We start from the raw sequence: 17156 nt of genomic DNA, 5'->3' as shown, positions 1-17156 counted from the left end.
ACTTGACCACTCCTATCTGGGACACTGAACGCTTTCACACTTGCAAGAAGCTATCCCCGGGGTTAGGACTGTTCTACCTTCTACTGGTGACGTCGAGCGATGGTGGACCTGCCCTAAATCCTGATCAATGCATTATGATCTTATATCTGAACAAATTAATCATGCCTAATTATAACATAATTAAGCTTTATGTACAACACATATGAGCACTTCAGCCCCTGTTGCTGTTGTGCCTGTGGGACTGTGGGAAAATGCTAGCAATAGTGGACAATTTTTAAACATGGTGGGGAAGTTGGTAGCGCTATAGTGCTCAAGTTATATAGCATGGGAAAGTTGGTCGCACAATTGCGTACAATTTAAACAGCATGGGAAAATTGGTAGCACTATCGCATACAATTTATAAATACCATGAGAAAAACTAATGGCAGACTAGACCTCCCAGAATTCCGTGCAGAAAGGGCTGTATGCACGGCTGCACGCATGGAGCATTCATGGAGGGGTTTCTCTGCCCCTTGACATTCTGGGAAGTCAGGTCTGCCATTGCTTTTTCTCCACAATCTTTATAAATAGGGTGCTATAGCGTCACCAACTTTCCCACGCTGTTTAAAATTTGTCAGCTATTGGTATTTATTTCCTCTTTCTCTCTCTTTTCCCCCCCTCCCTCCTGCTAAGACTTTCCTTTTTTTTTTTTTTTTTTTTTTTTAATTTTTTATTTTTCACACCATAAATCACAATAGCCATGATATACACTTTTTCTTTTCCACACATTTACAGTGACTTTTTCTCCCTCCCCCCTCCCTCCTCCCAAGCCACCCCCCCATCCCCCCCCCTCTCATCCATTTTAGTTATACAATCTAGGTTGCATTAATTCAGTTAGACAATGTTGTCATTCAACAAAAATACACCAGAAATTCTACTGAGTCCATTCTTTTCTTCTCTTCTCCTTCCATCAACTTAGGTAATGTTTGTTCCCGGTAGGTTTTCGCTATTGTATTTAATGTAAGGCTCCCATACTTGTTCGAATATTTCAATATTATTTCTTAAACTATATGTTATTTTTTCTAATGGAATACATTTATTCATTTCTATATACCATTGTTGTATTTTCAAATTATCTTCCAATTTCCAGGTTGACATAATACATTTTTTTGCTACAGCTAGGGCTATCTTAACAAATCTTTTTTGTGCATCCTCCAAGTCAATTCCAAATTCTTTATTTTTTATGTTACTGAGGAGAAAGATCTCTGGATTCTTTGGTATATTGTTTTCTGTTATTTTATTTAATATCTGATTGAGATCATCCCAAAATTTTTCTACTCTCTCACATGTCCAGATTGCATGAATTGTTGTTCCCCTTTCTTTTTTACATCGAAAACATCTATCAGATACTGTTGGGTCCCATTTATTTAACTTTTGCGGTGTAATGTATAGTCTGTGTAACCAATTATATTGTATCATACGCAGCCTCGTATTTATTGTATTTCTCATCGTTCCAGAGCATAACTTCTCCCATGTTTCCTTTTTTATCTTTATATTTAAATCTTGTTCCCATTTTTGTTTAGTTTTACCATTTGTTTCCTCATTTTCCTTTTCTTGCAGTTTAATATACATATTTTTTATAAATCTTTTGATTAACATTGTATCTGTAATCACATATTCAAGGTTACTTCCCTCTGGTAAACTCAAGTTGCTTCCTAATTTATCTTTCAAGTAGGATCTCAGTTGGTAATATGCCAGCGCTGTATCTCCCGTTATATTGTACTTATCTCTCATTTGTTCAAAGGATAAGAATCTACTTCCTGAAAAACAATTTTCTATTCTTTTAATCCCTTTTTTTTCCCATTTTCTAAAGGCAAGGTTGTCTATTGTAAAAGGGAGTAGCTTATTTTGCGTCAATATTAGTTTTGGTATTTGGTAATTTATTTTATTTCTTTCTACATGAATCTTCTTCCATATATTGAGGAGATGGTGTAATACTGGGGAAGTTCTATGTTGTACCAATTTTTCGTCCCATTTATATAATATGTGTTCAGGTATCTTTTCCCCTATTTTATCTAATTCTAGTCTCGTCCAGTCTGGTTTTTCCCTTGTTTGATAAAAATCTGATAGGTACCTTAATTGTGCGGCTCTATAATAATTTTTGAAGTTTGGCAATTGTAAGCCTCCTTGTTTATAACATTCTGTTAATTTGTCTAGTGCTATCCTCGGTTTCCCCCCTCTCCATAAAAATCTCCTTATTATTTTCTTTATCTCTTTGAAGAATTTTTCTGTCAGTTGTATTGGCAATGCCTGAAATAAGTATAGTATCCTTGGAAAAATGTTCATTTTAATACAGTTTATCCTTCCTATCAGTGTTAGTGGTAGCTCTTTCCAATGCTCTAAATCGTCCTGTAATTTTTTCATTAGTGGATTGTAATTGAGTTTATATAATTGGCCTAGATTTTTGTTTATTTGCACACCTAGGTATCTTATTGCCTGCGTTTGCCATCTGAATGGGGATTCCTCCTTAAATTTTGAGAAATCCGCGTTATTCATAGGCATTGCTTCACTTTTATTTACGTTTATCTTGTATCCCGACACTTCTCCATATTCCTTCCATTTCTTATATAGTTCTTTTATTGATAGTTCTGGTTCTGTTAAGTACACTATCACATCATCCGCAAACAGACTGATTTTATATTCCCTGTCTTTTATTTTTATTCCTTTTATATTATTATCTCTTCTTATCGATTCTGCTAGTGGTTCTATAGCTAGCGCAAACAATAATGGTGATAGTGGGCATCCCTGCCGCGTTGACCTGCTTAAGTTAAATTGCTTTGATACATGTCCATTTACTGTCACTTTCGCTAACGGTCCCTTATATAATGCTTTAATCCAATTAATATACTTCTCCGGTAAACTGAATTTTTGCAATACTTTGAACAAGTAATTCCATTCTACTCTGTCGAAGGCCTTCTCTGCGTCTAAAGCAACTGCTACTGCCGGTGCTTTATTTCCTTCTACTGCATGAATTAAGTTAATAAATTTACAAATATTGTCTGTTGTGCGTCTTTTTTTGATAAATCCAGTTTGGTCTAAATTTACCATTTTCGGTACCTGTTCTGCTAATCTGTTCGCTAATAGTTTAGCTATTATCTTATAATCTGTGTTTAGCAAAGATATTGGTCTATATGACGCTGGTGAGAGTGGATCTTTCCCTTGTTTTAGTATCACTGTAATTATTGCTGTTTCTGCTAAGACTTTCCCACGGTAAAGTTTATACCTTCATTTTAATCTTTTCTTCCTTCATGTTCCTGCACTCACACAAAAACTTGGGTCATTTTAATCCCATCATGCAATTGTCCATTCTACACTTGCCTGATTGCAATGCCGGCGTCTGCAGGTGCCAGGGATTGCACTAGGATGCCGGCGTTGAGACAATTTTCCTTTCACACTAGAATGTTTAAAGGCTAATTGGCCTTTAATTCCTGGGACCACTTGCAAGTGTGAAAGGAGCTTTAGACATGGCCATACGACGTGCTGAAGAGAGATTTCAATAATATAATTCCCTATTTGGTTGCCTGTATGAGATATACAGTATAAAGAAAAAAAATCTACTGAAGATGTACCTAAGGGCTGAAAGAATTTGTAAAAATCATTGATGCATAATAGAAACAAAGATAGTGAAGCTGAAGATCTTTCAGTTCAACTTGTCCATGCTTCCTTGCCCACACTTGATCCATGCATCTCTCTTTCCTAATCATGAACCAGCCCAAATAATTATACCTGCCTCCGCCACTTCCTCTGGCAGCCCACTCCACACAAGCACCATCTTGTATGAAAAGGTTTCCTCTCAGATCTTTCCTCCTGTTTAAACTTATGCTCTCTAGTTTGTAGAGTTTCCTACTCTGGGGAACATTATTCACCTTATCTTTATCCCTAACGTTTTTGCATATTTCTACAAGGTTATCTCTCACCTCTAATACTTCAGGGAAACAAGTCTAAACCTATCCAGTCGACCTATCTCAAGCACTGTTGGCTCAGTAATATCCTTATTAATTTTTTGCACCCTTTAATGACATCCTTTTGAAAGGTAAGCATAATTGCACAAAGTATTCCAAATGTGACCTTACAAACATCTCATACAGCTGTTACATAATATCCCAACTCCTATACTCAATGCCCTGACCAATGAATGCAAGCTTGCCAATCGCCTTCTTTGCCAGCCTTCCTGAATCACCACTTTCTGCACTCAGCAGTCTCGCAGTTCAACCAGGCACACATTTACTATGAACAACAGAGAGTTCAGACATGACATCACATTCAACCCCGAGATTCCTTTTACCTGCGGGTGCAGAATTACCACTAATTGGTGGTGCAAAAAATAAACTCTATACAACATAAATATGTAAACAAATAAAAGAACTGTAAACAGATAACAAATATAAAACAAACTGACTGTTCAATACAGAGAGAACAAAACAAAACCAATAAACTGCACAGGTAAGAGTCCTTAAATGAGTCCCTGAATGAGTTTGTTGTTGAGGAGTCTGATGGGGGAAGGGGAGCCAGCCTTGTGGCACCTACACCTCTTTCCTGATGGCAGCAGCAAGAACAGAGCACGTGCTGGGTCATGTGGGCCTTTGATGATCGCTGCTGCTCTCCCCGTAGGTGTACTCAATCGTGGGGAGGGTTTTGCCTGTCGTCCTGGGCTGTGTCCACTATCTTTTGGAGGACTTTACACTCGGGGGTATGAGTGTCCCCATACCAGACCATGATGCCAAGGTCCCTTGTGTCATACCAAACCTCTGTAAACTCCTGAGAAAGTAGAGGTGCTGACGTGCTTTCTTCACGATGGATCCAGGAAAGATCATCTGATATAATGATGCCCAAGAACTCTCCCCCACCCCCCCCCACCTCTGATCCCCAATGATCACTGGATTGTATACCTCTGGCTTTCCTTTTCTGAAGTCAATAATCAGCTCCTTAGTTTTGGAGACGTTGAGTACAAAGTTTTTTTTAAAACTTTATTTAAAGGTTTTATCACAGGAATAAAAAGAAATATTACATTTAAAGAAAAGATATAAAATAAAATAATTATAATTACAATACAACATTAATAACCTAACTTAATTCAATCTAACCCCCCCCTTACATATACAACAACTAAAAATCTATATATAAAAAAACCCAACCTTCCCCTCCCCAAAATAAAGAGTGAAGAATTAGTAAAATTAATAATATTATGTATTAAAAAAAACACACAAAAAAAAGGAAAATATGACAAATGAAAATAATTTAAAAATTTATCAGATCTAAAATATCACATCTAAGACCATACTTAAATCAAACTTAATTGCATATACTTAACAAATGGAGTCCACTTCAACTTATAAAAAGACATCTCATCTTGGATTGAAAAAGATATCCTTTCCATAATTAAACAAGACTTCATCTCTAAATACCACCAGTCCAAAGTTAATATATTTCTATCTTTCCAAGTAAACGCTATACATTTCTTGGCCACTGCTAAACCTAAATAGATAAAAGAAATCTGATAATTATTTAATCCTAAATCAATTAATGATTGCATATTCCCTAATAGTTGAGTACAAAGTTGTTGTTGGTGCACCATTTAGCCACATTTTCAAGTATGCTGATTCATCACCTTCCTTTATACAACCTGCTACCGTGGTATCATAGGCAAATGTGTAGATGGTATTATTGTCATACCAAGTCACACAGTCGTAGATGTAAAGTGAGTGGAGCAGGGGGCTAAGAATGCAGCCCTGAAATGTTCTTACCAACCTTCACTGATTGTGGTCTGGAGATGAGGAAATTCATGATCCAATTACATAGTGGGATGTTAACTCCCAAGTCGGTGACCACTAGTTATTCAGTTCTTCTTTGGCTTGGCTTCGCGGACGAAGATTTATGGAGGGGGTAAATGTCCACGTCAGCTGCAGGCTCATTTGTGGCTGACAAATCCGATGCGGGACAGGCAGACACGGTTGCAGCGGTTGCAGGGGAAAATTGGTTGGTTGGGGTTGGGTGTTGGGTTTTTCCTCCTTTGCCTTTTGTCAGTGAGGTGGGCTCTGCGGTCTTCTTCAAAGGAGGTTGCTGCCCGCCAAACTGTGAGGTGCCAAGATGCACGGTTTGAGGCGATATCAGCCCACTGGCGATGGTCAATGTGGCAGGCACCAAGAGATTTCTTGTACCTTTTCTTTGGTGCACCTCTGTCACGGTGGCCAGTGGAGAGCTCGCCATATAACATGATCATGGGAAGGCGATGGTCCTCCATTCTGGAGACGTGACCCACCCAGCGCAGTTGGATCTTCAGCAGCGTGGACTCGATGCTGTCGACCTCTGCCATCTTGAGTACTTCGATGTTGGAGATGAAGTCGCTCCAATGAATGTTGAGGATGGAGCGGAGACAACGCTGGTGAAAGCGTTCTAGGAGCCGTAGGTGATGCCGGTAGAGGATCCATGATTCGGAGCCGAACAGGAGTGTGGGTATGACAACAGCTCTGTATACGCTTATCTTTGTGAGGTTTTTCAGTTGGTTGTTTATCCAGACTCTGTGTAGTCTTCCAAAGGCGCTATTTGCCTTGGCGAGTCTGTTGTCTATCTCATTGTCTATCTATTCAGTTAACTGCAAATAAACTGTACATATAGCTCCAATGCTGCAAAATATACTTCCATTATTAACAGCATTAACAATGCAATTACTTTACTAGCGAGTTATTTCAAGAAATCAATGACAGAAAAGTTTCAGCAGTTACTACATCACCAAATGTTATTCAGCATTTCCAATGCAAGTCCTGAGCATCAAAGCAAGGCAGAGTTAAGGCTGATATGGCTGGCTGGGGATTTGCAGCTGCAACACTGCTCATTTTGCCCGACCGATTTCCGATCGCCACACTACTTGCCAGATTAAGCATCCCATTGCTTGCAGTTTCTTCCGCTACTCACCTTTCTCTTCACCTTTTGGACATCATACCGAACTTGAGCAAATTCACGGAGACCAAATGATCCTCCAACAATAAGTAGCTGTGTGGAAATGAAAGCAGATTGGTGTTATTGAAGTAAATCAGCATCAAAGCAGAAATACCCAGAGAACCACTGGCTCAAAGAAAAGTCAAACCCTTCAGATACATGGAGATGCTAAAAATAAAAGCAAGAACCCAAGAAGGTAATGGGGAAATGGAATGCACACACTCAAAATTATTAAAAGGGTTTTGGATGGAGCATATAGAAAGAAATCTTTATAGAAAATCAGGATTTGCAGGTTTAAGTAGAAAATAACGAACTTTAATAAAATCCTGCTGGTTACAATGATGTGGAAGGCCATGCTGAAAGGGCATTGGGGGCAATGGATAGATACAGAGAAAAATCTGCAGGGATAGGAGGAAAGAGCAGGAGGAAGGGATTGATTGTTTCCAAGGTCTGGCAAAACCACAATGGACCAAATGGCCTCCTTTGTACTTTTTCCAGATTGCTTCAAATTGGCAAACTACACTGGAAATAGAAGCAGTAGTCACATGGCATCACGATCCTCCTCTGCCATTTCATAAGGCGAAGGAGCACATATTCTGAAGAACTGATCTGAGAAGAGAGGTAGAGGATCCCCCAATCCTTACTTCATCCTATCAGCATTCTTTGATATTTTACCAGCTACAACACATCTTTCCCTCCCCATCCTCTACTTTCCACAGAGATCATTTTCTTCTTGATTTGCTTACCCCTCCTTGTCCCCATGAGCTTTTCCCTGCAAAGGTGTCATTATAACTTTCCCTATACCATCTCCCTCACCATCCTATAACCATTACAGCACGGAAACAGGCCATCTCGGCCCTACTAGTCCGCTCCAAACTAAATCCTCTCCTCTAGTCCCACCTACCTGCACCTTGTCCATAACCCTCCATTCCCCTCCCATCCATATACCTATCCAATTTTTCCTTAAATGACAAAATGGACCCTGCCACCACTACTTCTCCCAGAAGCTCATTCCACACAGCCACCACTCTCTGAGTGAAGAAGTTCCCCCTCATGTTACTTCTAAACTTTTGCTCCTTAACTCTTGTTTCAATCTCTCCTACCCTCAAAGGAAAAAGCCTAACTAACTCTAACTATCCCCCTCATAATCTTAACTACCTCTATCATATCCCCTCTCAACCTTTTACGAGCCAAAGAATAAAGACATAATATGCTCAATCTTTCTTTGTAGTCTAGATGCTGAAACCCAGGTGACATTTTCGTAAATCGTCTCTGCAGTTGCTCTACCTTGTTGCCATCCTTCCTGTAATTCAGTGACCAGAACTGCAAGGAAACAACCCTTCTCAGTGAGGTAGAGCTTTATATGAACAATCTCGTGTTGATGCTGTCAATGTGGCTTCTTCTACATCAACGAGACTGGGTGCCGCAAAATTTTGCATGGAAATTCATGGGTGGAATGCATTGCAGCATTTTGGTGAAGTGTCCCATGCACGGAGAGTAGAGCATTAATGGTTGCAGAAAAATACCCTTGTAAAAATAATAGGCATGCCTGCAAGAGTCAATGCACTATGGCGAAAATTTGGAAACAAGATGTTTGTAAATTGAAGAACTCCAACAAGGCAACCACAAAGAAGGCACACCAATGCCTCTACTTCCCAAGAAGTCGGAGGAGATTTAGCATGTTGTGGAATAAGTTATCAAACTTCAACATGCATGATTTGAAGTGTACGAATCGGTTGCAACGTGACCTAGTTTAGAAATGCAAGTGCCCAGGAATACAGAAGCTATAGAGAGCAGCAAACCTTGCCGACCTCCCATCCATTGTTTGTATCTTTGGAAGATGCTGCCTTTAAAAGGATCCCATCATCCTGGACATCACCTCTTCTCACTGTGAATTTCGGGCAGAAGGCACAGAAAGCCAAAGACCAGCACTTCTTGGTTCAAAAGCTGCTTCTTTCCAATAGTTTTCGAATCTTCTCCTACTACTCTAATAAATAACACTAACAGTCATATTTGTGGTTTCAACACTTTTCCCCTTGCACAATGGAAATTGAAAATTTGCTACCTTCATATTTACGATCACTTTTAAAATTAATTAACTGTATACTGTGGCGAACCGCACCACTCCATTGTTGAAACAGCATCCGTCGTTGTGGACACCCACAGGATTGGGAGTTCCTGGTGGCTTGGAGGGGGGTGGGGAGAGGAGCAAAGGATTCTGGAAGGCACGCAACTTTCAGGGTCAGGGGATGGTGATGGTGCACCAACTGTATTTGTTTAAACATTAAACTGTTCTGTTGGTTCAGCTCATAGAGGACTCATGTTGTGCTTTGTTCACTGCACCACTCACTACAGTGGTGTCCCCGATGGTCCAAAACAATTTTTTGGACCTTGCTATAGATATGCAGAATGGCCTTGCACTCAAGCTACCGGTTTTTTGGACTCGCAACCACAGGTTTGGTTCAAGCAGGCTGAGGCCCAGTTTCACCTTTGAAAGATTGATGCTACGAAATATTGCTATGTCGTCGCGTCGCTAGATCAGAACACTGTGGTACTCATCGTCGACTTTACACCAGCCTCCAGCCAACAATAAGCATGAAGCTATCAAAGCTCTTCTCATTCATAGTTTCGGACTTGCCTGCAGGAACAGGGTGGCGAGGTCCTTCATGTGGAAGGCCGAGGTGACCACACACCTTCTGCAGTAATGAATGAGATGCTGGCGCTCAGGGACGGGCAAAAGCCTGGTTTTCTTTTCGAGCAGATTGTCAAGGAACAGATGACAGAGGACATCTATCTACCCCTTACGGACGATGATTTCAGCAATCCCCATCGAATGGCTGCCCGTGCGGATGAGTTACGGCATGCCAAACAGCACAAGGATCTGTTGATCATGTGATGGCACCACGCCAAAAAGTGTGAGCTATACCTACCCCTGACAGAGGTGCAGGGGTCAGACTCAGCGGCAAGAGGTACCGGGAGAGAGCAGGGTTGCTATTATCATCAAAGGTAGGGAGCTGCGGCCCGCCAGTGCAGACCCCTCCCCGCATACAGTCGGGAAACACTGAGGCCAGCAGTCGATAAAGGCAATGACAGCTGGCCACAAGGACAGCCTCCTCTACCTGTGGAATTGGTATTCGGGTCGATGTTTTCTTGTCGACACTGGAGCAGAGGTTAGTGTATTGCCCCCCCCCCTGGCTCGGATACACATTCTGGAAAGAAGAGGTCTTCCCTGACAGCCACCAACAACAGCAGCAGATTGTACGGGGTAAGGACAATACCATTCAATCCAGCTCTTCCAGATTCAGATGATCCTTCACCATCGCTGACATGTCTCAGCTGCTGCTGGGGGTGCTAACTTTCTAAGAGCACACTGCCTCCTTGTGGATCGAAAAGGTCATTAAAGACTTTTGAGTCACTCGCATTACGATCTACCACATTACTCACGCCAAAATCCTGGCCAACTTTTCGAGCATCGTCACTCTGCAGTTCACGCCGCCCCAGCCCAAGCATAGAGTAGAGCACCATATCTCGACGAATGGCCTCTTCATGCACAAGCTCACAGGCTGCCTCCAGACAAACTGCAGTTGGTCAAAGAGGAATTCAGGAGAATGGAGGAGATGGGCTAGTTCGGCACTCCAATAGCCCATGGGCATCCCCACTTCGTATGGTTCCCGAAGCATCTGGTAGCTGGAGGTCTTATTATCACTTTAACGAGATTATAATAGCAGATCAATACCTAGCTCCCCACATACAGGACTTTACAGTGAACATACACAATGCTAATATCTTTTCCAAGATCTATCTACTACGCGGTTACCAATAAATCCCAGTTCATCCGGATGACATTCCAAAAACAGCCCTCATTACCCCATTTGGGCTTTTAAAGTTCCTCCATATGACATTCAGTTTGAAGAATGCAGCCCAGAATTTTCAACAACTCATGGACATGGACTTTGTGTTTATATATTTGGACGACATCCTGGTTGTCAGCCACTCCTGTCAAGGAACACCATGCACATCTTCATCAGTGGCTCAACGAGCATAGTTTAGTAATTAATCTTGCCAAATGCCAGATCGGCCTAACGACCATCGACTTCCTTGGTCATCACACTGATCAACAAGGGGCAGTCACACTACCATCCAAGGTCGAGGCCATCCACAAGTTCCCCAAACTGTCTACCATTAAAGGCGGCAAGAGTTTGTCAGCCTGATAAATTTCTAGCACTGTTTCATATCGGCAGCTGCCAGAATAATGCAGCCGCTTTTCAAGGTCTTGTCTAGACAACCTCAAGAGCTGAAATGGGATGAAGGGGCCACGGCTGCATTTGAAAAAGCCAAAGTAGCATTGACGAAAACAACCATGCTGGTGCACCCACAGATCAGCGTGCTGACGGCTCTCATGGACAAGGCATCAAGCACGGTTGTAGGTACTGGAGCAGCTGGTCAATGGCACCTGGAAACCCCTGGCCTTTTTCAGTCACCATCTGAGGCACCCTGAACAAAAGTACAGCGCTTTTGACAGAGAACTCCTCTACCTTGCCATATGACTTTTTTGTTACTTTCTGGAAGGAAGGGAGTTCACAGTTTTTACAGACCACAAGCTATTCATGTTCGCTTTTTCCAAGGTGTCAGATCTATGGTCAGCCCAACAGCAATGACAGCTCTCATACATCTTATAGTTCACAACTACTATACAGCACATCACGGGGAGAGACAATCTGGTCACTGACACATTAGCTCACACAACTATCGCGTCAGTCCATTCTCCTGTTCCGGGAATAGACTATATGGCTTTGGCAGCGGCTCAGCAAGAAGACAATGAGATGGTCGCATATTGCACTGCCATCTCAGGCCTGAAATTAGAGGACGTGAAGTTTGGACCAGCAAATTCCACGCTGCTTTGTGATGTGTCCACTGGACAACCAAGACCAATCATCCCTACTATCTGGAGACATTGGGTATTCAATGCCATATATGGTTTGGCTCACCTTTCTATTTGGGTGACAATAAGGCTGATGGTGGACAAATTCATGTGGCATGGATTGTGCAAGCAAGTTGGCGTTTGGGCAAGGACATGTATCCCATCTCAAACCTCCAAAGTTCAGTGCCACAAGACTTCACTGCAGACTTTCACTCCAACACAGAGGTGATTCGATCATATCCACCTCGACATTGTCAGACCATTACCCCGTTCAGAGGTGCTACTCACCTTTTTACTGGGTTGACAGATTTACGAGATGGCCAGAGGTTGTTCCGCTCTCAGAACTACAGCTTGTACACAAGCCCTCATTGCTAATTGGATAGCCCACTTCGGTTTACCTATGGATATCTCCTCTAACAGAGGGGCACAGTTCACGACCGGGCTATGAACTGCAATCACACAGTTACTGGGCATGCAGCTACAATGTACTATGGCCTATCATCCCCAGTCTAATGGAATAGTGGAGCATTTTCATCAACACATATAGACACCCCTCATGGTACACCTCAAGGGTCCAGACTGGATGGACAAATTACCCTGGGTACAGTTAGGTATATGTACTGTGGCAAAAGAAGATCTGGCTACTTCCTTGGCCGAACTGATATATAGATCCCCCCAAAAGTCTCAGGTGATTTCATTCTGGCAGCTCATGGGCAGGAGGAGTCACCCACTTCTTTACTGACACGTCGGAGAGAGAAGGTGGGTGTATAGCAACTGGTCCTGACCACACGGCATGGACTTCTGACTTTCTACGTTCTGGCTGAGCTGAAGGACTGCCAGTATGTGCTCCTTGGCCAAACGAGGGCCCTTTTAAGGTGTTGCGCAACAGTGTCACAACATGTGCTCTAGACATGGGCAGCAAACAAGAGACTGTTTCTGTAGATCGCCTTAAGCCAGCACATTTGGACCTGGAGCAAACGATACAGGTAGCATGCCCCTGGTGCTGAGGTTGTCAGCTGGCCCATTCTAACTGTATAAGGGAGACTGCAGTGTCACCTCTGAACTCTGGTTCTGGATGGGAAGGGGGGGGCATGTGGTGAACCGGCGTCTGTCATTGTTGCCTCCCGCAGGATCGGGAGTTCCCAGTGGCTGCGAGCGTGCGCAAAGAACTCTGGGAGGTGTGTGATCTCTGGGGTCAGGTGATGGTAATAATGCTCCAACTGTAATTATTTAAGCTCGTGCAAAGGTTCCATTAAACAGTCTTGTTGGTTCAGGCTCACAGACGACTCCTGTAGTGCTTGTTCACTGCACCACTCACTACAATACTGTTGTTTTATAAATGAAGTAGCTGCTTGGCTGCAGCAAGAATTTCAGTACTTGTGTACTTTATAAAAAGTACATGACAATAAACACATTCTTTATAGTGCACCTTTAAACCTTTACAGCATTAATTCTTATTCTATTTTATCTATCAAGTACAAAGTGCATATCCATTTAAAATATACCACAGGGTGTATTTTTAATCATGAAAGCTGTTAACACACTTTTTGACTTTGGTGATGGGGGATTTAAAAAAAATTGGTTTGATTCCGTTTTAGTCAGCGTGGTTGATTGCTGCAGAACAATAACCAGCTGTGCAGAACTTTTCACATCCAAAACATTTCATCTCAGGAACAATGAGCAGAGAGATCTCAGAGAGAAGAGTCTCTGAATTCTGTAGCATTGGGTTGTTCCAATAATTACCCTGAAATGTGAAAGGTGGAGAGAGGAAGCTGAGCTGATATTAAATGTTCCCACAACCACGATTAGATAAAGGGGTTTTTCAGTCACATATTGTGGATTTTGAAATGCAAGCTGACATCAATTTGACACATTTTGAAAATGTGATGAACAGACCTTAATAGCTGTTAAGTATTAAACGGAAACCTTATTTCATGCCAATATCTGTACTGAGCCAAAATGCAGTGAAGTTTTAAACATTTACAATTTAAACATTAAACATTTACACTACCATAGATTCACCAGGCAGAAAAAGAAACCAAAAGATGGCTTTCACAAACAGTTCAGGGAAGCCACTCACAAGATCCCGGGTCAGCAAGAGCAGAAATTAAAAGACAGCCATTTATGAAATAGCTGGGCTAGTCGTGTTGCACTCTCATTTTCTGTCATGGACTAACTACTTCACATTTGCATTCGGTCAGCAGAATAAACTACCATCAATGCAGTGAACCATCCACAGAAATAAATGGAAAAAAACTCTTGATTCAAACTGTAGTGCTTTGCAATCTTCAAACCAAGGAAGGAGGATGAAAATAATTACAGTGGAACCTGCTTCATTACTTTGGAGAACAGGACAATTGCAATAAAATGCCTTTGCTGGTTTTGGCTATTTATTGGCCAGGAGTCAAAGGCAAACAGGGTCTAAGCCATCAAACACTCTCCATCCACCCATCGACTCTCACCCTTATAACAATTAAAAATAAAGAAAAACAAGCAAACAAAAAATCACCAGGATCTGACCTGGACACCAAATTATGTGACTTGTTTATGACAATCAATTCTGATTGGAGGGAGGGGTTGAGCTCTCAGGAGAATCTTTATTCTCCGGTGCAGAGGAAGATGAGAGTTCTCTCTCTTGGTCTCTGTCGGTCTTGATCGACCATGGATATTGCACCACTGGCTTGTTTAAGCAGCATCAAATGTAGCCATAGAGGCCGATCCTGGAGTGGCAGGCTCTGCCACAGTTGCTGAAAATATAGGGCATCATTGCATTGTGGACTGCTGTGCTCTTCTCCTAGCTCTCCGCTCCCCAAACTGACTCAAGATCATTCTCTCACCTTGCTCTAGGTGTTGATGAAGAGAACCTCCCCATTTGTTGCAGTCATCTGCTGTATCCTCTCTGCATTCTCTGTTAATTTTTAAGCCTTTCATGTTGTGCTTGCAGAGGTCCTTGAAGTGAAGCTGGGGTCTACCAATGTTCCTCTTGCCTGCTGCTAGTTCTCCATAGAGGATGTCCTTTGGCAGTCTACCATCCTTCATATGGTGGACTTGGCCCAGCCAGCGTAGTCTGCATTGTTTTAAAAGCGTTAACATTGTGGGAAGTCCAGTACAGGAGAGGACCTCAGAATATGGGACTTTGTCTCTCCAGGTGATGCCGAGGATGCGGCAAAGACTGTACAGGTGAAAACTGTTGAGTTTCCTTTCAGTCTTGGAGTAACTAGATGGTCCAAGTCTTGCTACCATACAGGAGGATGCCGATAATGCATACATTGTACACAGCACTCTTGGTCTTTGCAGCAAATTTCTGATTCTCCCAGACCCACGAGGAGAGTCCAGGAAGGATTGATGCTGCTCTGCCAATACATCCATTGATTTCAGCATCAAGGGAGAGTGTGTCGCTAATGGTTGGCCCCCAAGTATGTGAGCTCATGGATCACTTCTAGATCACAGTTGTGGATGGTAATGACTAATGTCTCCACTGGGGGGGTGGGGGGGGGGTGTAAATAAGGATTATAAAATAATGAGGCGCACAGATGAACTGAATCCTCACAGGCTTTTTACCTGGGGTAGATCATTCTAGAACTACAGGTTTAAGAGGAAAGAATTACAAGAGTATTTTTTCCCCACATTCAGAGGGTGTCCATGTCTGGGAGGGGCTGCCAGTGAAAGCTGTTGAAGCAGGCAAAATAGAATCAGAGAACACTTCAGCATAGATAACTGGCTATTCGGCCCTTCTAGTCTGTGCTGACTATTATTCCACTAGTCCGTTTGACCTGCTCCCATTCCATAATCCTCCAGACCTCTCTGTTCCATGTACCTATCCAATTTATTCTTAAAACTTGAGAGTGAGCCCACATTCACATCAGATGGTAGCTCATTCCATGTTCCCACCACTCTCTGAGTGAACTTCCCCCTAATGTTCTTCCTAAACATTTCCCTTTTCAGCTTAAAACTATGACCTCTCTCATTTACCTGGCCCAATCTAAGTGGAAAAAAACCTATTCACATCAACTCTGTCTATTATCTCTCATAATCTTTTAAACCTTTATCAAATCTCCCCTCATTCTTCTCTACTCCAAGGAATAAAGTCCTTACCTCCTTAACCTTTCCCTGTAACTCAACTCCTGAAGACCTGGCAACATCCTAGTAAACTTTCTCTGCACTCTTTCAATCTTATTGATTTCCTTCCTGTAGTTAGGTGACCAGAACTGCACACGATACTCCAAATTTGGCATCACCAATGTCTTAAACATAACGTCCCAACTCCTATATTCAATATTTTGATTTAGAAAGGCTAAGATGCCAAAGCTTTCTTTACAACCCTGTCCACCTGCAATGCCATCTTCAGGGAATAATGTATCTGTATTCCCAGATCTTTTTGTTCTTCCGCACTCCTCAGTGCCCTACCATTTACTGTGCATGTCCTTCCAAAATGCAACACCTCACAATTGTCTGCATTAAACACCATCTTCCATTTTTTTCCCCCATTCTCCCTGTTGGTCCAGATCCCTCTGGAAGCTTTTAAAATCTTCCTTGTTGCTCACAACACCTCCTATCTTTGTGTTATCAGAAAACTTGAAAAATTCACCACATTATCATCCAGATCATTGATATAAACAACAATGGTCCCAACACCGATCCCTGAGGCAAACCACTAGTCACAGCCCTCCAGTCTGAGAAGTAACCAGCCACCACCACTCTGTCTTCTCCCATTCAGCCAATTTCGAATCCAGTTTACAACCTCCCCATGGATACATAGTGTCTGAACCTTCTGAACTAGCCTCCCATGTGGAATCTTGTCAAAGGCCTTACTAAACACCACATAGACAATATCCACAGCCTTTCCTTCATCTACCCTCTCAGTAACCTCCACGAAAAACTCTACAAGATTCATTAAACATAACCTACCACACACAAAGCCAAGCTGCCTGTCCTTAATCAGCCCTCACTCACTCAAAAGACATTTGGACAGATTTGGACAGAGGAGCTTGAAAGAATATGGACCAAGTGCAGGATTAGCCCAGAATGCCACCTTAGATGAGTGGAGTAAATTAAGCTTTTGAATGTAGACATACAGCATGGTGACATGCCATTTCGACCAACAAATCCAAGCCACCCAATTAACTTACACTGATGGTATGTTTTGAACAGTGGGAGCCTCTGGGGAAACACACTAGATATGGGGAGAATGTACAAACTCCTTATAGACAGCGCAGGTTTCGAACCCTGGACCCCAACTCTGGCACTGTAAAGGTTCTAA

General features: G+C 42.2%; 1 protein-coding gene across 2 annotated transcripts in view; it reads right to left on the bottom strand.

Annotated features, from left to right (window-relative positions):
- Positions 1-17156, bottom strand: part of cox16 (cytochrome c oxidase assembly factor COX16) — a 92767-nt gene that overhangs the window by 49352 nt on the left and 26259 nt on the right. The window contains exon 2 of one of the 2 annotated variants that reach the window (XM_069915292.1): positions 6952-7029. The exons of the other annotated variant lie outside the window; for it this stretch is intronic. Within the exon in view, the coding sequence (XP_069771393.1) occupies positions 6952-7029 (78 nt within the window). The remainder of the gene's footprint in view (positions 1-6951; positions 7030-17156) is intronic. 2 annotated transcript variants of the gene reach the window in all.

Source organism: Narcine bancroftii, chromosome 2 (genome assembly GCF_036971445.1).
Source record: "Narcine bancroftii isolate sNarBan1 chromosome 2, sNarBan1.hap1, whole genome shotgun sequence".
NCBI classification, from domain to species: Eukaryota; Metazoa; Chordata; class Chondrichthyes; order Torpediniformes; family Narcinidae; genus Narcine; species Narcine bancroftii.
This window is presented reverse-complemented; position numbering and strand designations above follow the sequence as displayed.